Source organism: Aquarana catesbeiana, unplaced genomic scaffold, assembly GCF_042186555.1.
Source record: "Aquarana catesbeiana isolate 2022-GZ unplaced genomic scaffold, ASM4218655v1 unanchor238, whole genome shotgun sequence".
In the NCBI taxonomy this organism is placed as follows: domain Eukaryota; kingdom Metazoa; phylum Chordata; class Amphibia; order Anura; family Ranidae; genus Aquarana; species Aquarana catesbeiana.
In genome coordinates, this window is record NW_027362666.1 from 238,090 (window position 1) to 265,433 (window position 27,344).

The following is a 27,344-nucleotide window of genomic DNA, read 5'->3' on the forward strand; positions in this document are numbered from 1 at the left end:
ACTACACTGGTGCCGTTCAAGTGACCAGAAGAGCATTTTCGGACTTAATAGCAGAAGTCGGTGGTGACAACAATCCTGTGAGGTGACAGAAGACCGTGAGGACCCAGGAAGGAAGTTCTAGGAAACCTAACAATTGGTAAGTGTGCCTTGTTCATTATTTTTTTGTCTTAAATAGTTTTTTTTTGTCATTATATTCTTCACAATGGCTTTGGCTGTGTCTGGCGGTGACAATAGCACTAAGGGAGAGGATGTGAATATATGGCTGCTAAATTATATAAAAAGTCATGGGGGGCCTTATGAGATTCCCCAAGAATATAGACAGTCATGGGATTTAATGAAATGTTTTTTATCCGATAATGTCTTTGATAAGAAAACTAAAGAAAAGAAACGTAAGGGTATCATTATTCAGGGACTACTGTCTTGTTGTACAGAATTAATAGAGGAGATTAAGGAAAAAAAGCAGAAAATTCTAGAACAGACTCAGAGATATGAGGAAATGGAGAAAGGGTTGAATGAGAGGATATCAGATCTCAGGTTGCACGCTATCACTACTGGGGAGGCATTGATTGAAAAGGCAAAATTATGTGATGATTTAAGTCGGGTAAATGAGGAATTGTCAGTAAAAATACAAATTGTTGAGAAACAGTTGGAGGAGTGTAAACATGCTGCTAACATTGCTTTTGATAAATTGGTAGAAAAATCAAGTTACACGCATCAAAATGATACCTCTAAAATAAAGCCTGATGCCAAAGATTATAAGCCAATATATCCTTGGGATGAGTTACATGCAGCCCCATGCATACCAGCAGCTCCTACCACTACAACAACTGTATTGAACACTGACGATTCAAGTGAAATTAAATTGATTACAAAACAACTAAAGCCACAGGAGATGGAAGCTATTATAAGGGAGATAGGTCAGGTACCCCGCTATGATGTAAACAGGTTCATGAAATGGTTCTGTGATTTGCAGAGAGTCAGAGACACATACAACTTGAATGTGGAGGACCTAACTAGAATCTTGCAGAAAAGTGTAGGTAACGGATTGTGGGCACGGATTTTGCAAAATTGTGGCCAGCGTCATAAAACTAAGGATGTTTTAAAGGAACTATTGAAAGCATTGTATGGTGTGACGACAAATGTGTGCTTGTCAGGAAAAATCAGGCAAATGAAGGATGAATGCCCATATGAACTTGCAGATAGAATTAGCATTGTGATGGGATATGTGATGACTGGGAATCCCGGTTTTGAGCGTGGTGGTTTGGTTCATAGGGCAATGTTATTAGAAGCATTGGATGGTGATGTCAGGGAAGGCATTTTATCTGTTACACCTGATCCTAGCGATTATAGTGATATTTTGTTAAGAGCGGATAATGGGTGGAGGAGAAAGTGCAGAGAGGACAGTCTTGCGGTTGATGCAGCTAGAACTTTTAGAGTCGAGGGTCAGCAAAATAGAGATGATTCAGGACCCTGGAGAGGAAGATCTTATAACACTTCAGGTAGTTATAGGAGGCCAGAACCCAGAGGAAAGCCTAGTAAACAGCCTTGGGTGCCGTTTAGTGAAATAAGAAGTGAGAGAGATCGTTTGCAAGAGGAGCTATATAAGATACAGGAAGAAATGAAAAAAATAAAAGCAGGAGGGGTCAAAGTAGCAACAGTAGAAAAGGAAAGTGCTGTGTCTCCCTCTACCAGTCGTTGTTAGGGGTTCCGAGCCCCCCACGCCCCTTCCTGCCGATTCTTAACTGATTTAACATTAGACTCCTGGGGGCGGCCCACTGTTGATGTAACATTAGGGGGTACTCTTGTAAATGCGCTGTTAGATAGTGGGGCAGCTATTAGTTTTAGTAAATCAGTTGTCCCTGGAAATGAGAAAATTAAAATAACAGGTGTCACTGGACATTCCATTGAAGCTCCTTTTGTGCAGTAAAGCCCGTCGGTGTGTTACATGGAGATTGGGACCCCTGTTGGGATAGTCTAATGGGTGAATTTGAAGACATAATGGCTAAACATAAACAAGATTGTGGTAGGATGAATACAATGATTTTATTGGAAGGATTTGATCCGGCACCTCTCAAGCAATACCCAGTTCCAAAAGAGGCCATTAAACCTATAACAGAAGCTATAAAACAATTGGAGGCGCAAGGTACATTAAAAAGGGGTGCATCAATATGCAATTCGCCAGCCTGGCCAGTCATCAAACCTGATGGGTCATTCAGGCTGACGATAGATTACCGTGCCTTAAACAAATATGCTAAAAGTATGGCACCTGTAGTAGCAGCTTACCCTGAAATGATTGCCAAGTTGACGCCAGAAATGAAATGGTTTACGGTCATTGATATCAGTAACAGTTATTGGAATTTACCCCTTGACCCAACATGTCAATACAAAACAGCCTTCAGCTGGGCGGGTCTTCAATATTATTGGACAGTTCTTCCGCAAGGCTATAAAGACAGTGCAGCAATATTTCACTCACATATGAAAGAAGTGATTGATAAATTTTCAAAACCTGAAAGAGTAATTTCATATGTTGATGACATTTTGATTGGGTCAGCCTCTATGGAGGAGCATGTGAACGATGTGAGTGAAATGTTATTGCTTTTGAGAGAAGCAGGTCTGAAAGTTAATCCAAAGAAAATACAATTGGGAAAGCAAGAAGTCCAATTTTTGGGTGTTACTGTAGCACAGGCAGGGCGAAGTATCAATGAACAAAGGGTCGAGCTGATAGGTAAGCTACCCTTGCCCACTGATGAAAAAAGTCTGAGACAATTCTTAGGCATGACAGGTTTCTGCAGGGAGTTTGTGCCTCATTATGCATCATTAACAGAGTGTTTGTATGATCTGCTGAAGCAAGATGAATGGAAATGGAAATCAGAGCACACACAAGCTATTGAAGCATTAAAGGAAACTTTAGGCAATGCCCCTTCATTAGCATCACCAGACCCCAACAAAGAATACAGACTCTATCCACATGTAGGCCTTAGTACTTTGTCTGTTGCACTCACCCAAGACTATTTTGGAAAACAAAGACCTGTAGCCTATGCTTCACGTTTACTATCAACTGTAGAACAGAAGTATCCTTTGTGTACTCGTATGGTGCTGTGTTGTTATTGGGCAATCAACAAATTCAGGTACTTGACAGGTACACAAAGAGTCGTCATTGCTAGTCATCACACTCCTATAGTCATGTTAGCAAATGGAAAATGGAAAGAAGCAGATGTGAATTGTAAAAGGCTGGCGAGGTGGACTACAGCGTTATTGTCAGAGAATATTGAGGGTTTGATGTTAAAAGAACCTAGTGTCCTGATTGGTGGATTGATGATTGAAGGTGAAGCTCATGAATGTCAAGTGCAAGGAAAGAGTTTGCAGCACAGAGTTTTTACTGCCGTATCCAAACCTTTTGACCTTGAAAGTGAATGTTGGTACATTGATGGTTCCTCTTATTATAAAGATGGAAGTAGAATCTCAGGGTTTGCTGGTGTTTGTGTAAAAGATGGCGAGGTACAGAGACAATTTTCATATTCGTGTAGAGCTCGTTCTGCACAGTATGTGGAGATAGCAGCACTTCTGCAAGTTCTCATTGAGTTAAGAGATGATGGTGGAATTGTTAACATTGCTTCTGACTCAGACCAGGTATGCAAGGGTGCAGTTGTCTATCTTTCATGGTGGAATGTGATGGGCCTTAAAGGGACAGATGGCAGTGAGATAAGATATGCATCCCTATGGAAAATGATAGAGGAGGAAACGCAATTCTTTTAAAAAATTAATATCCGGAAGGTACAGGCCCACAGAAAACAAACAACCGAGCACTACTGGAACAATACTGTAGATAGATTAGCAAAGGAGGCTGCAGTAACATCCCCCGAATGGCCTCATATAGAGCATACTTTGTCATTTCCAGTGTCTGCCCTTACACGTGCTCAAGCAAAAGGAATTGAAGAAAGGACATGTGAGTTGGGTAATTTACAAGATCAGGATGAGGAATTAGCTCAACTAAAAGAAATGTGTAGGACTGGGCCCATGCAGTTTGAGGGTCAAGAAATGCAGGTGAAGGATGGCCTTCTAATAACTTACAAAAACAATTTATCTTTATGGGTTGCCCCAAAAGGTGTGAGGAAAGACATTCTTACATGGATTCATGGATCCCCTGTTGGTGGACACCCCAAACTTCCTTTAGCTTTAGAGAGATTAGATCATGTAGCATGGTGGCCTCAAAATAAACAACACATGCAGGACCATATCTTATCGTGTTTGATGTGTGCCAGGCATGATCCCGCAAATAGGAAGAGGAGAGGGGCACATGGGAGCGAATACAAATTGATTACACAGGTGAATTGCCTAACACTGCACACCAGAACAAATATTTACTGGTTGTGGTGGATTCCTTCAGTCACTGGGTTGAAGCTTTCGCTACCAAAAATTGTACTGCCACTACTACTGCAAGGATCTTGGTCAAAGAAATATTTAGTCGGTGGGGGATACCAAAAGTTTTAGACAGTGACAATGGGCCAGGATTTGTAGGTAATGTGATACAAGAGACATGCAAGCTCCTTGGGGTCATCCAAAAATTTCACATCTTCTATCACCCTGAGTCTGCGGGACAGGTTGAACGAATGAACAGGACAATTAAAAATGCTCTTAGAAAGGTTGTCAATGAGCAAGGTACCGATTGGGATGAAAAATTACCCTTTGTTCTGGCAACTATTCGTTCCAGAGTTTGCAGGTCCATAGGCTTTGCCCCTTATGAAGCTCTGCTCGGCAGAACAATGAGAACGTGGGAACATCTGATAAATCCGGTCCCAGCCGCATTAGAAACTGTGTCATTATCTGAATCATGGGTAGAGACCTTAAAGGATCATGTGATTACAGTACATAAGGCTGTATGTGCCACTGATGAATGTACCCATAAAAGCTCACAACAGTGGTTTAATGCGATGGGTGATACCAGCGAATACCAAATTGGGGCTAGAGTAATGTTACAGGATTTTTCTGGGTTTCACCCATTTCCTAGGGCAAAGTGGAAGGGCCCTTATGCAATCATAGACAAAATTGGACCCTCTGTTTACTTATTAGACTTGGGAGAGGATAGGTCAAGATGGAGTCATGCATGTCAGATCAAAGCATTTAAAGGAAAAGTGGATTTGATGGAGGAAAGCATTGTCTAACTTTCTTCCTGAGATTGTCTTTCAGGTCCCAGGAGTAATGCAAATACCAGAGGACTACATCAACATGAAGACATTCCCCCTGGACAAATACAAGCCTTCTCTATTAGCATGTGTGTTGATAACAGTGTCAATCACTCTACTACTTTGCATTACAAACATCAGAGTGGAAACGTGTCAAGTTAAAGTGGAGAAATCTGATCGAAGTAAAAGAAGTGTAGTGGATCATACTACAGAACTTACTGTTTTACGGGAATCAGAAGGCATCCAGATACATGGGGATATGGTAAAGGGCATAGCCGGGGGGTGGATAGTCGTTAGATGTGAGATCATGATGCCAAAATCTGATTACTTTGTGGAATCTGCTGTTTGGACTTACCCAGAAGGAAGCGATCGTCACAGGAGTACAGATATAATATTAGTGGAGACAGAGAATGGACCACAAATGCAAATGACTTTAGAAAGGAATTTTACAGTATTTAAGGAGGGTATTATATCCTGTAGTCCTCATGACATGGAGGATGGAGTCTATACAAAAATCTTACATATAATGGTCACAAATTCTAGAGACTGTCCTACAATTTTACAGTGGCCAGAACATGGACTTTTCCTTGAACGGACTCAAAATTTAGTATATAGCGATGTTTCATATTTATCATTACCATTATTGTTGAATTTTACATCATTTAACATTCCAGAGAGTTGCCCAAAATCAATGGGATTATGGTTTAAAACGGTTTTTCAAACACATGTAAACTTATTTTGGGATGCTACACAAGGGCTTAATTTTAAGAAAGTTTCAAAGAGGGATCTGGGTACTGATATCATATCAGGCCTCAGTTTGGGTAGTTCGATTTGGAATAGGGTTGATATAGAGAGTTTAAATATAAGAGAACAGAATTTTGTGGGTGGATTACAGCAGATACTGCTTAAAGGGGGAAGAGTGGATTTAAACACTCTAGCTGAAATGAAAATAGATATTCAGAACATTCACACCATTGCTGCAGATTTGCAGAACATTCAAATGTCGGTGAGTGCACTGAATAAAACTCTTCAAACCAATAATGTATCCAAGTCTATAGTCTGTGGTATTATAGGAAACTTGCTGAGTGAACACCTGAGCCTAGGGCTTCAGGAAATCAAACAAGGAGAATGGCCAAGGATAATGAACTCAACTTTATTATTCAATCTTATCAAAGACAGTGGTGTTACTTGTAGGAACTTTGCCCTTGCTAATGTAAGGAGCCTAGATACTCTTTGTAATAGAGATCGCATCGGAAAGCAGGAAATACCTCTGACTGTCGACATCCCTACATGGTCAACAATACCCTTACCCGTTTACAAGATGATCGTTCTTGGTGAGGTGGAGGTGAGAAATGGCACTAATATACTGAAACAACTGCTACCAGAAAGCAAACTCGTCGTCAAGGACAACCAAGTGTGGAAAACCATGGACCCCAACTGCTGTACCAGGCGTGCCCAGACTTGACTTTGTTCCTGTTCTTTTGAGCGATTGGAGCACATAGAGGGCTGTGCTGCTGCACACTCTGGAAACTGCCTGGTTCGATTGCAGAAATTTGAACCAGCCTGGAAGAGAATAATTCATGGAGAAGGCCCAAGGGTCTGTGCATTGGGGGTTCCCTCATTCACTTGGCAGAAACAAGTTCAGTGCCGGACCCCTATCACAGGATGGTGTGTGAATCTCACCGATGGACTGCTAACAATTGGAGAGGAAGACATTCGAGCCAATATCCAGATGAATCAAGTATCTATGGACATTGAGCAAACTGATCTTGGCAATTGGGACTCTATGATTTCTCCTTTATTTAAGAAAATACCACCACTTACAGTTGAATTGGATACATTATTTAAGAGGGATAGTAGGAAAATTATAGAATTACAAGAACTGGTAAAGGAAAACCTCATTAGTTCTAATAAAATTGCTAAAGAATTTCAGGAGCCTTGGTGGAGCATATCCAATAACACTTTTACTCACCCGCTATTGAGAACTCTGTCCATAATTTTTGTGTTTATTCAATTTATATTAATATGTTTTTTGTTTGGTTTATATTGTTGTGGTAGAAGACAACTAAGAACAATCCAGAGGAAGAAGGAAAGCATAGAGATGGCTTCAATCTTAAGAGCCAGGGATGTCTGAGCAGTTTGGTTGTGAATCGATTCTGATTCGAACCGATCCAAGTGGGGGTATATGTTGTAATATGTTGGCCAATTTATAATGTATAATATTGGCCAATGTATAATATTGTATTGGAGTATGGGTTGAGCAGAAATTGCCCAAGCCAACTCAATTTTAAGATAACAGTTGAAGATCCTTTGATGTGCAAGTCTCATGCAAGTCTACCCAGGGGTGTGAGGTATGGGCTGTTAACCTAATTGAACATTTCAAAGGGTACATTGTTTAAAGGACCATAGAAGAAATATTTATTGATGGTAATTAGACCTGAGGGGGTAACAATGGGATCAGGGAGTGCTTTGGGTTGGCCTAGCGGAGGCTCCCTCCTGTGGGGCTAATATATCAGGGGGGCTTGTTGATATGCAGGAATGTAGGTATTCCAAGGGCTCAAAAGGGTGTTCTGTTTATCTAATTAATATATCTAAAGGGGACTTGTTGATGTTGATATGCGGGAGTGTAAATTGGGGTGGTTCACGGCTGTTCAAGTCCTAAATTGGAACGGCCAATCAAATTGCTCAGCCATTCAATATTTAGTGAATATAACACGGCATTCAGTCTATAGGTTTAGTAAGTGAGGCTTGTGTGTGGAAGTTAGGCTTGTCTGTATGGGGGAAGTGAGGCTTGTCTGTGTATGCACACTCAGACCTAAGAACATGGGACTTTGAATTATATCTCCTCTGTCGGATTTCTTTGTCATCTGTGGACTTTGGACTTTGTGCTGTGTTGGAAGTCAATAAAGTGCATCTCTCTGGAAGAATTGGGTTGCTGCGGAAGAGTACTTATATCATCATCATTATATAATAATACTTACTTATTAATTATATAATAACCCAATATAATATTAATATACTCGATCACTACAGGACTCTGATTGGTACAGTGAGAGGGAGGCCAAGGAGGACCATGTTCTTCTGGTTTTAGTGAGCCACAAATCACTTTATTGGACCCCCAATTCATTACTATTCTACTGGTACATCTCCTCCTGACCACTATTACCCAGCAACGCTCCCCTATTTCTTTACACCTACCTTCCAGATCAATACAATCATCTACTTGTCCACCTTTTTCCAATGCAGATCGGAGAACCATTCATATCATCTCATAGCTTCCACTTTGTGCTTTGACTTTATCCATCCTCCCTTTTTCAATATCAGTTCAACACTTGGGTCACTCTTCAGAGGTCGCTTAGACCTGGGGATATTATCCCAGCTGTATTACAGCATTTTTACAACTCCTGCAACTTGGGTGGAATTGCACCTCCTGACCAGAGATGTCCTTTTGTTTTTATAGCTTTAATGCTAATGTATGCATGATGTTTTTTAATGTCTTATTTTATTTTTATTTTTATACGAGATTTATATAGCGCCAACAGTTTACTCAGCGCTTTACAATGTATAAGGGGGACAACACAATTACAGTACAGTTCAATACAAAAGGTACAGGAGGGCCCGGCTCGTAGAGCTTACATTCTAAAGGGAGGGGGTGGTGGTACAAAAGGTAATAGCTGCAAAGAATGATTTGATGGGGGTGTCTTTCTTATCTTTGACACCAATGTCATTTTTACTCTAACGTCTTTGAGGTTATTCAATCCCCATATATTAGTATTGTTTCGCCTTTTTTGACATACTAATTAGGTAGGCGTCATGCTGAGGGTCCGACTTATATTTTTAATGTATCATAAAAAGTTATTTAAACAAACACTAATAAACCAGCCATTGATTTAAAATGGGAAATACTGCATTTGGCCTTTAGATGGCGCTAAGTATCAAAGAAATTAGCACCATCTAATAGTAAATATGATATTTTCCATTTTAAATCAATGGAAACCAAACAGCTCGGCAAAAAGTCTATCAACGTTTGTTCTCCCCATCCCATTCACACAGAAGGAATGTACATGCACTTTCCATGGATGAATTGCTATGCGAATGTTTTCTGAAAAGACTGTTGTAAAGAGAATATTAGCTATTGCCACTCTCCGATCATGTTTTTGATGGCTATTGTTGGATTTTAATTCATGAACTAAAGATGTCGGTTTCCAGAGTGCAGCAGTCCAGGATTTTCTTGCTTCCCTAAATCAGTTGTGTCACTAGGGGTGGTGTCACCCGGTGAGGAAAAAATTGGTTTGCCCCCCCTCCCCACCAACTATAGTCCCACCTCAGTACAGCCCCCCCTCTCTCAGTATAGACCCCCCCACTAAGTACAGACCCCCCTTCCTCAGTAGGGATGAGCTCGATGTTTGCCAAAGAATGAACATTATGGGGCGTTTGCGGGAAATTCGAGCGCCCATGGAATTCCCCATAATGCACTGCGAGATCGCAGTGCATTGCTGTATGATGATTGGCCACAGCATGCACCTGACCTGCATTCTTTGGCCAATCGCAGTGCCCTCTGCTAAGAGAGCCATATATGGCCAAAGGCAGCGTGCCTTTGGCCAATTATGGCTCAGGGGACTAAGTCCACGCCCCACACTATATAAGGCTGCCTAAACGGCGGCCCTGTGTAGTGTTGTTGGTGTGGACGGAGACATAGCTTGATTTAGATTAAGCAGCAGGTTATTCAGTTAGTGGCAGTGTATTTGATATATATACAGTATCTCACACAAGTGAATACACCCCTCACATTTCTTCTATCTTTTCATGTGACAACACTGAAGAAATGACACTTGGCTACAATGTAAAGTAGTGAGTGTACAGCTTGTATAACAGTGTAAATTTGCTGTCCCCTCAAAATAACTCAACACACAGCCATTAATGTTTAAACCACTGGCAACAAAAGTGAGTACACCCCTAAGTGAAAATGTCCAAATTGGGCCCAATTAGTGTTAGTGACTTGTTAGTGCTAGAAGGTCTCAGGTGTGAAAGGGGAGCAGGTGTGTTAAATTTGGTTTTATCGCTCTCACTCTCTCATACTGGAAGTTCAACATGGCGCCTCATGGCAAAGAACTCTGTGAGGATCTGAAAAAAAAATGGCTGCTCTACATAAAGATGGCCTAGGCTATAAGAAGATTGCCAAGACCCTGAAACTTAGCTGCAGCACGGTGGCCAAGACCATACAGTGGTTTATTAGGACAGGTTCCACTCAGAACGGGCCCCGCCATGGTCGACTAAAGAAGTTGAGTGCACGTGCTCAGCGTCAGATCCAGAGGTTGTCTTTGGAAAATAGACGTATGAGTGCTGCCAGCATTGCTGCAGAGGTTGAAGGGGTGGGGGGCCAGCCTGTCAGTGCTCAGACCATACGCCGCACACTGCATCAAATTGGTCTGCATGGCTGTTGCCCGAGAATCAATCCTCTTCTAAAGATGATGCACAAAAAAGTCCGCGAACAGTTTGCTGAAGACAAGCAGATTAAGGACATGCATTACTAAAACCATGTCCTGTGGTCTGATGAGACCAAGATAAACGTATTTGGTTCAAATGGTATCAAGCATGTTTGGCGGCAACCAGGTGAGGAGGACAAAGACAAGTGTGTTTTGCCTACAGTCAAGCATGGTGGTGGGAGTGTCATGGTCTGGGGCTGCATGAGTGCTGCCGGAACTGGGGAGCTACAGTTCATTAAGGGAACCATGAATGCCAACATGTACTGTGACATACTGAAGCAGAGCATGATCTCCTCCCTTCAGAGACTGGACCGCAGGGCAGTATTCCAACATGATAACCACCCCAAACACAGCTCCAAGACCACCACTGCCTTGCTAAAGAAGCTGAGGGTAAAGGTGATGGACTGGCCAATCATGTCTCCAGACCTAAACCCTATTGAGCATCTGTGGAACATCCTCAAAAGGAAGGTGGAGGAGCGCAAGGTCTCTAACATCCACCAGCTCCATTATGTCGTCATGGAGGAGGGGAAGAGGACTCCAGTGGCAACCTGTGAAGCTCTGGTGAACTCCATGCCCAAGAGGGTTAAGGCAGTGCTGGAAAATAATGGTGGCGACACAAAATATTTGACATTTTGGGCCCAATTTGGACATTTTCACTTAGGGGTATACTGACTTTTGTTGCCAGCGGTTTAGACATTAATGGCTGTGTGTTGAGTTATTTTGAGGGGACAGCAAATTTACACTGTTATACAAGCTGTACACTCACTACTTTACATTGTAAGTGTCATTTCTTCAGTGTTGTCACATAAAAAGATATAATAAAATATTTACAAACATGTGAGGGGTGTACTCATTTGTGTGAGATACTGTTTATATAGTCAGTCTAGTATATATATATATATATATATATATATATATATATATATACACACTCTGCATCCAGTCAGTGTACCCTAGAGATGTGCATTCCGTAGTATTCCTAATCTACTTCAGGCAGTGTATTTGATATATATACAGTCAGTCTAGTATATATATATTTATATATACTCTGCATCCAGTCCTTGTAGCCTAGAGATCTACATTCTACAGTGTACTTGATATACATATACAGACAGTCTAATATATATATATATATATATATATATATATATATATATCTATATTCTGCAGCTTCCTGTGTAGCCTATATCTACAGTGCATTCCATGGTGTACTATTTCTAATAGGAAGTAGGACAGAACCCTAATATGCCCTCCCTAGCATGTGGTTCACATCACTTCCTGTCTGTACCTGAAATCACTTCCTGTCTGTATTCCATAGAGACTTCCTGTTTGTATTCCATAGAGACCTCCTGTCTGGGTAGAAGTGAGATCACCATCTTGTGGAGGAACTGCAGCCCTGAGAAACATCTCATATTGTGAACATGGCCTTGCCATTGTTGCCAAGTGTTCCGGGATGATGATGGACAGTCCCGGGATTTAGTCTATTGTCCTATCATGTCCTCATCTAACAGGTTCCAGGACTCAGAGTGCAGAGTGTCAGTGAGGTGATGACGGCTGGAACAGTCTCTGGGTTCCATCTCCCTACACTGCAATTATAGCCGACTGTGGGGAGCAGTGATCTCCTTTCTGACAGTGATAGTAGAACTCCGGCATCAGCAGAGAGGCAGCGGGAGTGTGTGATCAGGTAAGTACCACCACTGACCACCAATGCTGGGCTGGAGTTATACTTTATTCTCACTGACATCAACAATGGGACTTATTTTATCTCCCTGACACCAACAATGGGACTTATTTTATCTCCCTGACACCAACAATGGGACTTATTTTATCTCCCTGACACCAACAATGGGACTTATTTTATCTCCCTGACACCAACAATGGGACTTATTTTATCTCCCTGACACCAACAATGGGACTTATTTTATCTCCCTGACACCAACAATGGGACTTATTTTATCTCTCTGACACCAACAATGGGACTTATTTTATCTCACTGACACCAACAAGGGGACTTATTTGATCTCACTGACACTAATGTCGCGTACACACGGTCGGACTTTTCAGCTACAAAAGTCTGACAGCCTGTCTGACAGACTTTTGACAGACTTTCGATGGACTTTCTAACGACCGGACCTGCCTACACACGATCACACCAAAGTCTGACGGATTCGTACGTGATGACGTACACCGGACTAAAATAAGGAAGTTCATAGCCAGTAGCCAATAGCTGCCCTAGCGTCGGTTTTTGTCCATCGGACTAGCATACAGACGAGCGGATTTCTGGGTCTGGCGGAGTTAAGACGTAAAGATTTGAAGCCTGTTCCAAATCTAAAGTCCGTCAGATTTGCGACTGAAAAGGTCCGCTGAAGGTCCGGTGAAGCCCACACACGATCGGATTGTTCGCCGAATTTGGTCCGTCGGCATCCGTCAGACCAGTCCGGTTGAAAAGTCCAAACGTGTGTACGCGGCATAACAATGGTTCTTATTTTATATCACTGACACCAATGATGGGACTTACTTTATCTCATGGCACCAACAATGGGACTTATTTTATCTCATTAACACCAACAATGGGTTTTATTTTCCTACTGACACCAATGATGGAGATTATTTTATCTCACTGAAATCAATGACGGGGCTTATTTTATTTTACTGAAGCCAAAGATTGGCTTTTATCTCACCGACACCAATGATGAGACTTTTTTTCCTATCTCATGGATGTGCCGGACAGTGATACACACACACACACATACAGATCCCTGTCTGCCAGATACAATCACTTCCACACACTGACAATAATCTGCATTAGGGAGGAGCTCCATGTCTGAACAGAAAGTTGGATGAACACTTTCTCCTCCCACATTTGTCTGAACATTGAACGTTTACGACATTTGGTGCAGAAGAATGTGACGGCTCCTGGTTGTCACTGGTTTCTAGGGAAGCAACGGCTGCCTGCAACAGCTGTGTCCTTAGCAACCGCTGACTTCACCCCGCCCATTCCCTTACATGGCCACGTAGGCAAATGGGTGGGGTCTAGATCATGACATCATTGTCTGAATATGACCATATTTGGGCAATGATGTCACCACTATCCCCGCCCCTTAATTTATATAGCTGATGACAGCTCAGGACGCTATCAGTCAGCGAGTGTTACTGTCGGAGATCGCTCCTGTGTGGTGGGTCATTGGGGGGTATTGGGGAGTCAGTGGGGGGGTTGGCATCATTATTGACGATGGATTTACAATAACTTTTGGGAGATTTACAATAACTTTTTGGGAGATTTAAAAAAAATAAAAGACCTTGAGTGTTTTTATTGTTTTTTCTTTCTTTTTTTTAAATGAATGTACCCCAAATGTATTCATATGGGGGGGACTGGGCACTTCCAGATTCTGATAAGCCCCCCAGACGCCCACAACCACTAGGCCAGAGTTGTGAGGATGAGGCCCTTGTCCTTGTCAACATGGGGACAAGGTGCTTTACTATAAGGAGTCCCCCGAGGGAAGGCCCCCCATGTTGAGGGCACATGGCCTGGTATGGTTCAGGAGGAGGGGGGTGGAGCCGAACACTTATCCCTCCCCCTTTCCTGGGCAGCCAGGCTACATGCTTGGATTATGGATCTGGTATGGATTTTCTGGGGGGGCACCTACATTTTTTTTTGTGTGAGGTCCCCCCTTAAATTCAATCTTACACTCAGAGGGTTTTGTATGTATTTGGGGGTCTCTATACATTTTTTTTATTCTTGCTGTAAGATGGGCTACAGAAAAAGTGACATTTACATAGAAAAATTAATCAGTTTAAATTACCAAAAAATGACATTTCATTGCCAGCTTCTTTTTTTTTTTTTCAACAGCACACAGACCCTCCAAAGGTCCCCCAAATGCATAGAAGAACCTCGGGGGGGGGGGTCTGTTTTGGTAATGTGCTGTTTTGGTAATTTTTCCTTAGTAAAAGTCAGCACAGGTGCAGCACTTTCTGCACATCATAGAGATGCCCCTTCACAGACAGCATTATGACCCCCAGGATTAGGACTCTCCCAGGATTAGGACCCCCCCCAGGATTATGAGCACCCAGAATTAGGGCCCCCCAGGATTAGGACCCCCCAGACATGATATGTAACCGGTTAAGCTCTTTGGAGGTACATAGTACACCCAGAGAGTGAAGGGTTAATCACAAGCTGATGGCGGCAGTAGCAGTGCTTGTTTTCTTCAGCCGCCTCCCAGCTGCTCAGTAAGAGTGATCCGGGGGGGCTGTATAGCTGCCTGATCCCATTTACACTGCAGCTTCAGGAGGCCAAGAAAAAGGAGACTGGTGACCGTCCATCCCCGATCTCCTCTGCACTGAATGAAGCCGGCAGTCCTCAGCTCTGAGTGTTTGAGCCGTCATTCCCCGGATGATACCACCAAGGAAGCATCTAACCGAGCGCCATCTGTGCATTGGAGGGTAGAGGAGACATTGGAGGTCTAATACACCCCCATGCCTCATAAAGAGGACCTGTCACCTGCCCAATAATATCACATGGGGGGTTGTTATATCCTTGTAATATAGCAATACAGCTAAATAAGAAAAAATAAAACAAGTTAAAAAATATGAATTATAAAAAAGTATTAAAAAAATGAAACAAGTTAAAAAAAAGATGATAAAATTTATATAAAAAAATGAAAAGTAACTCGCATTGCCCCGCACATACCTGTAAACGCTTCCATACTGTGTATATGTGTATGTAAAGCGTGATTGCACCACACATGTGAGGGATCACCACGAATGTCGGAGTGAGAGGAATAATTCTACCACCAGAGATCACACTTATCTCTAAACTGATGAGCAGGAAAGCGATTTTTAGGTACTGTAGTATTTTGCCATGTCACCGGCACACACAATTTTCAGACTTGACATGTTTGGTATCTTTCTTACTCATCACAACCCCATCTTTTATATTTTACCTTAAAAATAATGTGGGTGTTCCCACCCATGAAAGTGGGGCAGTTCCGGTGAGTGACACCCAGAGGAGGGAGGGGTGACACGAGCACTAAGTGGTGTATATATAAGGGAGTGGAGCGATTTATTGTTCACACTTATTAATGGACTTTGTGGAATGTTTGGAATGTGATGTTTGCACATCTTTTCACTTTTTTTTTTACTGTTTGTATATTTTCATCATGGCACCAATGTGAATGGAGAGGTGTTGTGGTTATTACACTCATTTTTCCACTATTTTATGTATAACAAAGTATTGTAGAAAAGATCACACCATAGAAAATGGGGGAAAGTAGAAAATAAACCCGGATATGAAGGTGACATTTGTGTACGAGGAACACCTTAACAATTACCACCATTTTATTCTCCAGGGCCTCTGCTTTCATAAAATATATGTTTGGGGGTTTTATCTAATCTTCAGGCCCAAAATCTCCATATTACCATGTGTGCAAAAATAATGTAAAACCAGCTCTGGCAGTGAAAGGGTTAATGTGAGCTAGATGGGATTACTCTGCTGTGGTCACTCTCTAAACATTAGAGCTCCCCCTAGCTGCAGCCTGGTAATAACATTGCTAGGAGGTCTATTCATTTATCTGCTACATACTTCCCATCTTTATATAAACGTCTCCTGACATTTAGGGGTCTATTCATAAATAATTTACATAGCAATCTGCCCGGTGACAATGTATGTACATCCCTTCTGTGTGAATGGGGGGATTGAAGGAATGAAGCGATCTACTGAGTTGGTTGAAAGTTTTCCATCAAATGAAAATAAACATTACATGTTTACATTTGTTCATTAGATGGCAATAACTTCTATGATACTTAGCGCCATCTAATGGACAAATACAAATTTTCAGTTTTAAATCAATGGTTGGTTTAATATTGTTGCTTTGATTAATTTATATCCTTCAGTGTGTACTGTACTCACCAATGTATGAGGATTACCTCAGTTATCTGTATGAAGACATGTCTGATGAAGGAAACTATTGGGGTCTACTTATAGAAAATGTATTGGAGGAATATGACAAGCAATTCTGTCCATAATGTAGCAAAGCGATTTCCTATGATTGTCAGCTCCATCTAGTGACCATAATGGGGTATTTTTCCTGACATAAAAAAAAAATCACAATACCGCATTATGACCACTAGATGGAGGCAAGGAAATCAGTGTATGAAATAAAATACATCCAATATTCATCACAGCTGGGTGAATGCTGGTCACATTCAAATTATTTATTTTTTTTAATAGAAAAAAAAATGAGGAAGATTTGGCTACTATTAATGTACCACATCCAATATATTGTATATATAATTTCAAAAAGAACCTTGTATATCGGAATTTATTGACACAAAAAAGGGCAAACACAAAAATAACATGAAATATAAATCTTTATTACAAATAGTAAAATGATGTGTTAAAACCACACGAGAACAAATCCATCAAACATTAGGCCACATAGATTCATAATGACTCATTTAGCTTTGCCAAATTGTTCAAGAGGTTGACGCGTTTCACATCAATAAGCTTCTTCAGGACCTTTTATGCCTTGGTAGCAAAGAAAATCAGCCTAACTAAAAAAACCATACAGAATATAAATATATAACAATCTCATAATTTTATAACATTGTAAATTATCATCTGTGCCACTTACACAACGCTTGGGAGGCATAGCAAGGAGACGGTGATAAATGGCGGGGCAAAGTAGCTTGCACAGTCAGCTGGTTATGAGTTATGAAGATTAGCGGGATAATAGAAATGTGCTGAAAAAAACATTTTTTTTACTTGTTCAAAATAAAAGTTACACCCAAGCACATAAAATGAAGTTTGTCACCATTTCACAGGCGCACGCAAATTTAAAGTTTCACATGTTGGGTATCTATTTACTCAGTGCAACCTCGGCTTTTATATTGTATAAAAATTGGTTAATTCATTGTATTTTTCTGCCCCCTAAGATTACGATAAGTGTGTTATTTACAAAAAAATAGTGTTTCCTAGACTTTTGCAGTAATATCATGCGACATAAAAATATGGAACTACTGCCATTATTCTCCAGGGTGTCTGCTTTCAAAAAATATATAATGTTTTGGGGGTTTTATATAATCTTCAGGCCTAAATTTTTTTTCATATGTGGGCAAAAAATACAAAAACGGCTCTGGTAGTGAAAGGGTTAAAGGAAACCTTCACCTTCGGGAAGATGTTACATGTTCCTGTTCCTGCAGCGGCTCAGCGATCCGAGTCCTCTGTGTGACAGCAGTGCTGGGAGAAGTTCCCCGTACCGGCTGTGTCAGGGGATGTTATACACAACATCCAATGCAGGTGATCAGATCGCTGGGCTGCACCAAGGAATCAGGGACAAACGAGTAAATAAAGAAAGTATGTTTATTATAATGATAACGATACACGTGAAAACAAGACAGCAAACCAAAAACAAGAAAATGGTGAAAACACAGCAAACCCCCAAACCAACCTAACTATCTATCTAACTAATATAATACACAAGCAAGGAAACCAACATGCAAAATATAAGGCATGGGCCAAAGCGACAAGGGAACAGAAACCAGGAATAATGAAGCAGACCAAGGAGCAGGTAACAGGGAACAGGAAACAGGGTTCAAGGACAGGATACACAAACGGGGTTCAGGAACAAACAGGAACAGGCTGGAACAAGAGCAGGTACTGGCAGGGACAAGGGCTAGCAGAGGAATACTGAAGCACTGGAGGTTAGTTCAGGGCGGGTTTATATAGTCCAGCAAAACCATGACAGGTGTGCTTGATGGCAAGTCTGCAGACCAGGCAGGGAGACCCCCGCTGGTGGCCACTGGAATTACACCCTTTTGGTGCTGAATGTAATAGTGCCACCAGCAGGAGAAACCGGAGATGACACCGTTCCTGACAGTTCCCCCTCCTAAAGGAGTGGCCTCCGGACACTCCATTCAGCCCTGGGTACGGCAGTCCGAGTGGGTGCAGAAACACCTTAAAATGTTTCCCTACAGAGTCTGCGGACTTCTTCGCACTTCCAAGGTCAGAGTCTTTTAGTTCAATGGGGGACGTGCCATCAGAGTCTGAAAATAGGACACGTACCCCACCACCCGGGTCAGGAAGTTTGGATCTGGAGATGAAAATTAGCAGGGTAACGGGAAAGAAACCATCGGAGGCAGACCACACAGGAGTATTACATTTAAGCCAGGCGACAGACAGGATTGACCCAGCGGCAAGATGGCCATCAGTCAGGAACAGTTTTAGCAGGCACCATGTCATCAGGCTGAGCAGAAAGCAGAGGTACATCACGCTGGGCAGTAGCACATCCGCATCGAGCTGGGCAGCAGGCAAAAGCACATCGAGCTGGGCAGCAGGCAAAAGCACATCGAGCTGGGCAGCAGGCAAAAGCACATCGAGCTGGGCAGCAGGCAAAAGCACATCGAGCTGGGCAGCAGGCAAAAGCACATCGAGCTGGGCAGCAGGCAAAAGCACATCGAGCTGGGCAGCAGGCAAAAGCACATCGAGCTGGGCAGCAGGCAAAAGCACATCGAGCTGGGCAGCAGGCAAAAGCACATCGAGCTGGGCAGCAGGCAAAAGCACATCGAGCTGGGCAGCAGGCAAAAGCACATCGAGCTGGGCAGCGGACTCATCAAGCTGGAGAGCAGGCACTGGTACTTCCGGCTGGAACACTGGCACCTCAGACTGGAATACTGGCATCGAGACATCAGGCTGGAGGGCTGGCACAGAGACATCAGGCTGGAGGGTTGGCACCGAGACATCAGACCAGGCGGGAGGTACTGGAACTTCAGACTGGGCAGTAGGCCCATCAGGCAGAACAGCAGGTGCTGGCACAACAAGCTGAACAGAAGGCACATCGGACTGGATAGCAGGTACTGGAACTTCAAACCGGGCAGCCGGTACTGGAACTTTAGACTGGGCAGCAAGCACAGACACTGGCACATCAGGCAGAACAGCAGGTGCTGGAACAACAGGCAGAACAGCAGGTGAATCGGACTGGATAGTCAGTACTGGAACTTCAGACTGGGCCGTGGGCACAGGCGCTGGCACGTCAGGCAGAACAGCAGGTACTGGCACAACAGGCAGAACAGCAGGTACATCAGACTGGATAGCAGGTACTGGAACTGCAAACCGGGCAGCTGGTACTGGAACTTCAGACTGGGCCGTGGGCACAGGCGCTGGCACATCAGGCAGAACAGCAGGTACTGGAACTTCAAACCGGGCAGCTGGTACTGGAACTGCAGACTGGACAGTGGGCACAGGTGCTGGCACATCAGGCAGAACAGCAGGTACATCGGACCGGATAGCAGGTACTGGAACTGCAAACCGGGCAGCTGGTACTGGAACTTCAGACTGGACAATGGGCACAGGTGCTGGCACATCAGGCAGAACAGCAGGTACTGGCACAACAGGCTGAACAGCAGGTACATCGGACTGGATAGCAGGTACTGGAACTTCAAACTGGGCAGCTGGTACTGGAACTTCAGACTGGACAGTGGGCACAGGTGCTGGCACATCAGGCAGAACAGCAGGTACTGGCACAACAGGCTGAACAGCAGGTACAGCGGACTGGATAGCAGGTACTGGAACTCCAAACCGGACAGCTGGTACTGGAACTTCAGACTGGACAGTGGGCACAGGTGCTGGCACATCAGGCAGAACAGCAGGTACTGGCACAACAGTCTGAACAGCAGGTGCATCGGATTGGATAGCAGGTACTGGAACTTCAAACCGGGCAGCTGGTACTGGAACTTCAGATTGGACAGTGGGCACAGGTGCTGGCACATCAGGCAGAACAGCAGGTACTGGCACAACAGGCTGAACAGCAGGTACATCGGACTGGATAGCAGGTACTGGAACTTCAAACCGGGCAGCTGGTACTGGAACTTCAGACTGGACAGTGGGCACAGGTGCTGGCACAGCAGGCTGAACAGCAGGTACATCGGACTGGATAGCAGGTACTGGAACTCCAAACCGGGCAGCTGGTACTGGAACTGCAGACTGGACAGTGGGCACAGGTGCTGGCACATCAGGCAGAACAGCAGGTACATCGGACCGGATAGCAGGTACTGGAACTGCAAACCGGGCAGCTGGTACTGGAACTTCAGACTGGACAATGGGCACAGGTGCTGGCACATCAGGCAGAACAGCAGGTACTGGCACAACAGGCTGAACAGCAGGTACAGCGGACTGGATAGCAGGTACTGGAACTCCAAACCGGACAGCTGGTACTGGAACTTCAGACTGGACAGTGGGCACAGGTGCTGGCACATCAGGCAGAACAGCAGGTACTGGCACAACAGGCTGAACAGCAGGTACATCGGACTGGATAGCAGGTACTGGAACTTCAAACCGGGCAGCTGGTACTGGAACTTCAGACTGGACAGTGGGCACAGGTGCTGGCACATCAGGCAGAACAGCAGGTACTGGCACAACAGGCACAGCGGACTGGATAGCAGGTACTGGAACTCCAAACCGGACAGCTGGTACTGGAACTTCAGACTGGACAGTGGGCACAGGTGCTGGCACATCAGGCTGGAACAGATCAGCTGGTGGGGAGGCAGGATTGGATACTGGCATGATGGTATGGGTTGGAAAAAACTTCCGCTTCTTTTTGCTTTTAGCCACTAGGGATCTATAAGTGGGTACAGGGCTGTAGGTAGGGAATGCAGCTGGTAGAAGCGAAGAGTGAAAGGATGGCAAGACAGAGGGAGTAGGTTTTGAAGGGAGATTTAGTGGAGCTGATGGAGGCAGTTGAGAAGCATCAGGGGAGTTAAAGGCAGGGTAGGTGCAACAGGAGGAAACAGGGTACAGGTATTTCATTGGTAGAGAAGTATATTTGGAGCTAACAGAAGCTGAATGCAACAGACTTGACCAGGCCTGTATTAATGATTGCACTGCATCAGGTTTGCACTTGGCTTGTCTGACCAGAGACTGCACTGATTCAATGCATTTCGCAAGCACCTGCTGGGGACAAGCTGAATATTGTTCAAAAAAGAATGCTGAGTCATCCTCCAACAGCCAAACTAAGGGTTGGTTCACACTGGGGCGACTTGGGATCCGACTTGTACGCCCTCAAGTCACCCCAAGTCGCCCCAAGTCGCTTTGCATTTAGGTTAGCATGGTAGGCAATGGGAGCGTCTTAATTGACACTACTGAAGTCGCTCCGACTTCAGAAAAGACTCCTGTACTACTTCTATCCGACTTGTAGGCGACTTGTACCCATTCAACTCAATGTAAGTCGCCTGCAAGTCGGATCCCCATCCCCATACAAGCGACTTGACAGGAAATAGAAAAAAAAAAAGCTCATGCTCCCTTCATCCCTCCCTTCCTCCATCACTGTCACCATTTTGTCTTGCCGACAGTGGTATAGAGCAGAATGTCAGGCAGAAGGGAGGTGGTTCACCGCGAGCCAATCGACAACGAATGCCTAATAAGGCTTGTGAGACAGCGCCCATGTCTCTATGACAAGGACGATCCCACGTATAGGGATCAAATCAAGAAGGACAATGCGTGGCTGGAGATCTGCCGTGGGTCCTTTGAAGATTGGGACATCATGACCAACAGCCAACATAGTGAAAAACGTAAGTTAAAAATTTTCTAATGCCTGTTTATTATGCGGGTGTTGAGCCCTTGCACACTGGGGCGGTTTGCAGGCGCTATTGCGCTAATAATAGCGCCTGCAAAGCGCCCCGAAAGTGCCGCTACTGTCATTCCAGTGTGAAAGCCCCGAGGGCTTGCACACTGGAGCGATGCGCTGGCAGGACAGCAAAAAAAGTCCTGCCAGCAGCATCTTCGGAGCGATGTGTATACCATTCCTGCCCATTGAAATCAATGGGACGGTGCGGCTATACCGCCGGCAAAGCGCCTCTGCAGAGGCGCTTTGCGGTGGTATTTAACCCTTTCTTGGCCGCTAGCTGGGGGTAAAATCGCATGAAAAGTCGCACAAGTGGAAACATAGCCAAATCATGGTGTATGCCTTGTCGTGTGACTATACTCATTGGGTACCACATGACATACGACTTTTCAGGCCCAAATCGCATGAAAAGTCGCACAAGTGGAAACATAGCCAAATCATGGTGTATGCCTTGTCGTGTGACTATACTCATTGGGTACCACATGACATACGACTTTTCAGGCCCAAATCGCATGAAAAGTCGCACAAGTGGAAACATAGCCAAATCATGGTGTATGCCTTGTCGTGTGACTATACTCATTGGGTACCACATGACATACGACTTTTCAGGCCCAAATCGCATGAAAAGTCGCACAAGTGGAAACATAGCCAAATCATGGTGTATGCCTTGTCGTGTGACTTTACTCATTGGGTACCACATGACATACGACTTTTCAGGCCCAAATCGCATGAAAAGTCGCACAAGTGGAAACATAGCCAAATCATGGTGTATGCCTTGTCGTGTGACTATACTCATTGGGTACCACATGACATACGACTTTTCAGGCCCAAATCGCATGAAAAGTCGCACAAGTGGAAACATAGCCAAATCATGGTGTATGCCTTGTCGTGTGACTATACTCATTGGGTACCACATGACATACGACTTTTCAGGCCCAAATCGCATGAAAAGTCGCACAAGTGGAAACATAGCCAAATCATGGTGTATGCCTTGTCGTGTGACTATACTCATTGGGTACCACATGACATACGACTTTTCAGGCCCAAATCGCATGAAAAGTCGCACAAGTGGAAACATAGCCAAATCATGGTGTATGCCTTGTCGTGTGACTATACTCATTGGGTACCACATGACATACGACTTTTCAGGCCCAAATCGCATGAAAAGTCGCACAAGTGGAAACATAGCCAAATCATGGTGTATGCCTTGTCGTGTGACTATACTCATTGGGTACCACATGACATACGACTTTTCAGGCCCAAATCGCATGAAAAGTCGCACAAGTGGAAACATAGCCAAATCATGGTGTATGCCTTGTCGTGAATGAATGATCAATATCAATACAGCCCAAAACAAAGTATGATTTTTTTTATTATAACAGTTTATTTCTATAAAACAAACTAATAGTATGTAATACATTATAGTTAAGTATTACACATTTATTACAAAACTTAAATCATTACCTATACAGGCTTTCAGAAAACAGACAGATCAGAAAAAAATATATTTAAATAACTGAAATTGGTTTATTAAATAGCATCCAACTGCCATGCTACTTCACCAGCCGGTGAAACAAAGTATGAGGTAAATGCCTCTCGAACACTGCTGCCATCGATAGTTCCCCTAGAAGCACTGAGGTGTGCACTCTCCAGGTCGTGCATTAGGGAATCTTCAAAACAGTACCCATCACGTACCCTAACAAAGTTATGGAGCACACATGCTGCTTTGACAGCAAGAATTGCGTTCTCGATGTCTAAGGCTATAGACGTGTGTAACACACGCCATTTATTAGCCAGAATGCCAAAGGTGCACTCAACCACCCTTCTTGCCCTTGTGAGACGGTAATTGAAGACCTTCTTGGGTGTACTCAAATTTCGGTTCGAGTAAGGCCTCATTAGGTGTTGCCCCAATGCAAAAGCCTCATCAGCTATAAAGACATAGGGTAGTGGGGGTTCACTAGTGCCAGGAAGTGGATAGTCGTCAGGAATCTGTAGCTGGTTATTTCTTAGCATTTGACCAAGAGAAGAATTTATGAAAATACGGGAATCGCAGGTACTTCCATATGATCCAATATCAATATAGCTGAAGCAGTAGTTTGCATCTGCCACGCCAAGTAGTACAAAAGAGCAGTATTTTTTATAATTAAAATACATACTGCCACTACCAACAGGCTTAACGACACGTATGTGTTTGCCATCGATGGCTCCAATACAATTTGGGAAGTTGCAACGACTCCAAAATGCTCTTGCAATATCCTGCCACTTCTCCTGTGTCGGTCTCTTCATCACGATTGGGTTCAGCACGTCCCATATGACTTGGCATGTTTCTCTGATAATATAACTAATAGTCGACCTGCCCACCATGAACTGATAGTGAAGGCTAATTAGTGAATGACCGGTTGCAAGGTACCTGAAAGACAAAATACATAATTGGTTATTTTTCAATTTCTTTTTTTGCAGTTACAGCAATACAAGTAAGATGGAAGGGCCTGAGAGACTGCTACAAGCGTTATCTACGCAAACTCTTGGAGGCCAGAAGTGGATCAGGCAGCAAAAGGGTGGTACCCTATGTCCATGCAGAGGAGCTGGAATTTTTGAGACCAAGCATGGAGCTGAGAGAGTGAGATAACATATTTCATATTATCAAAGTGCTACTATACAGTTATATAAACAAGGTTGTGCCTGACAGTATTATATTTTTATTACAGAACACAATCCAGTTGGAAAGTGTCTCAGGAACGTCAGGAGGCACCTCCGGAACCTCAAGGGCCGCAGGAACATCAATCGGAGGATGAAACGATGATCCAGGAGAACCCCGAAATAGTGGATACACCGGAGACAGCTGGCCCTAGTCACGTACAAAGGCCTGAGCCTGAGCCTGAGCCAATGCAAGCAAGGTCAACACGTACTGCTAGACCACGTAGCAGTCGTGTTGACAACATGCAAAGATTTGCTGACCTTATGGATCGCCTAAATCAGAAGTTAGACGATTTGGATAAGGAAGAGCATGCTTTCGGGCTCATGGTGGCTGGAATGCTCAAAAAAATTCCAGAGGACAGACGACATAACGCCAAGAAAGCGGTGATGGATTTGTTACATGAGCAATATATTGGTTCCTCCCCAAATTTTGGACCACCGCCACCATCCGGTGCTCATCATTACTCCAACCCCCCACCGCCCAGAAGCCACCAATATTATCAATCTCGCTTTAGGCCATACTCGGATGAGTATGGCACAATGCAGAATTTTTCCCGTCCACCAATCCCGTATCCATCTCCTTCCCCGATTCCCTCCACCTTTGCTGCACCATCCCAAAGCCCTTCCACCAGCAGTGTCACCTCCTATTCAGAATATGTCCCTTCCTATCAGCAATTGTAAATAAACATAAAATTTAAAAAAGAAGATCGCATGTTTGGTAGATCTAATGTTTTGGGTTTAATTAGATTAAAATGTTTTACTAAATTTATGGATGTTTGTGTGTTACATTTGTTCATTTTTGTGCATCCAATTAAATATAGATTACCTTAGCGTGATTATCAGTCTTTCAGTCGGTGAGATACTCCTCCTCCATGTTGTGTTCTGTCGCTCCAGATGGATGGAAAGCAGACCAAGCAATTCGTCAAAACTGTTAAAAAAAATGGTAATTTAATATGTCCTAATCTCTAGGGTCAATGATAAAAAAACAGATATCTAAAAGGGGGCTCAGAAATTCTTTATCTAGGAGTATAAATCAAATATATAAATCAAAGTGTAGTTAACCACTGCCCAACAGCGCCACATACCAGTGACCACAGTGCTACCCATCCGTGCCTACAGTGTCACCTCACAGTGCTGCCTATCATTGAACGTCTGTGATAGCCACCTATCATTGCCCTTATTTTTTACGTTATAAATGAAAAAAGAGCTAAAATTTTGAAAAAAACTCATTTTTCTTAGTTTCATATAAAAATAATTATTTGGTCTCTGTGAAAGTTATAGAGTTTACAAGTTATGGTGCAAATCCAAAAAAAATGATCACATCTGAAGTACTGACGGCCTTTCTCATTTATTGCAACCCGAACAAGTCAGGAAAGTACAAATACCCCCCAAATGACCCCTTTTTTGAAAATAGACATTCCAAGGTATTCATTAAGATGCATGGTGAGCTTTTTGATGTGGTCATTTTTTCACACAATTCTTTTTAAAATGAATATTTTTTTTTTCTCCCACAAAATTGTCATTGTAATTGGTTATTTCTCTCACATGGCATGTGTATACCACAAATAACACCCCAAAATACATTCTGCTACTTCTTCTGAGTATTACGATACCACATGTGTGGGACTTTTTCACTGCCTGGCCACATAGAAAGGCCCAACATGCAGGGAGCACCATCAGGTGTTCTAGGAACATAAATTACATATCTAACTACCTATTACATTTTTGAAGGCCCTGGAGTACCAGGGCAATGACACGTGACACTAACGTGGCACTGATGACACGTGACACTGATGACAGATGGCACTAATACGTGGCACTGATGACACTGATGACAGATGGCACTAATACGTGGCACTGATGACACGTGACACTGATGACAGATGGCACTAATACGTGGCACTGATGACACATGGCACTAATACGTGGCACTGATGACACGTGACACTGATGACAGATGGCACTAATACGTGGCACTGATGACACTGATGACACATGGCACTAATACGTGGCACTGATGACACGTGACACTGATGACAGATGGCACTAATACGTGGCACTGATGACAGATGGCACTAATACGTGGCACTGATGACACGTGACACTGATGACAGATGGCACTAATACGTGGCACTAAGGTCTTGCAACCTTTCCTCATAACACTGATGACAGGTGGTACTGATGACACGTGGCACTCATAACAGGTGGCACAAATACGTGGCACAGATGGCACTGATGACAGATGGCACTGATGACGGCCGCCCGGAAGATAGCGTCCGCGCTGCAGCCATCTTTTGGCTGTAGCGCGGTCGCGAAGTGGTTAAGTAAAGAACTATGAAACATTTTTCTTTTTTTTTGCATATCCA

The 27,344-nt window shown here is 43.5% G+C and overlaps 2 protein-coding genes across 2 annotated transcripts; both read left to right on the plus strand.

Annotated features, from left to right (window-relative positions):
• Positions 1-19: 19 nt before the first annotated feature.
• Positions 20-8,110, plus strand: LOC141122080 (uncharacterized). Its single transcript, XM_073611884.1, has one exon. It carries the CDS (start codon positions 203-205, stop codon positions 1,700-1,702), a length of 1,500 nt encoding a protein of 499 aa, XP_073467985.1. The 5' UTR covers positions 20-202; the 3' UTR covers positions 1,703-8,110.
• A 13,809-nt stretch (positions 8,111-21,919) lies between these two features.
• On the plus strand, positions 21,920-25,676 carry LOC141122082 (uncharacterized). Its single transcript, XM_073611887.1, has 3 exons — positions 21,920-22,228; positions 24,742-24,901; positions 24,990-25,676. The coding sequence occupies exons 1-3, from the start codon at positions 22,024-22,026 to the stop codon at positions 25,657-25,659; spliced, it is 1,035 nt and encodes a 344-aa protein (XP_073467988.1). The 5' UTR covers positions 21,920-22,023; the 3' UTR covers positions 25,660-25,676.
• Positions 25,677-27,344: the final 1,668 nt, after the last annotated feature.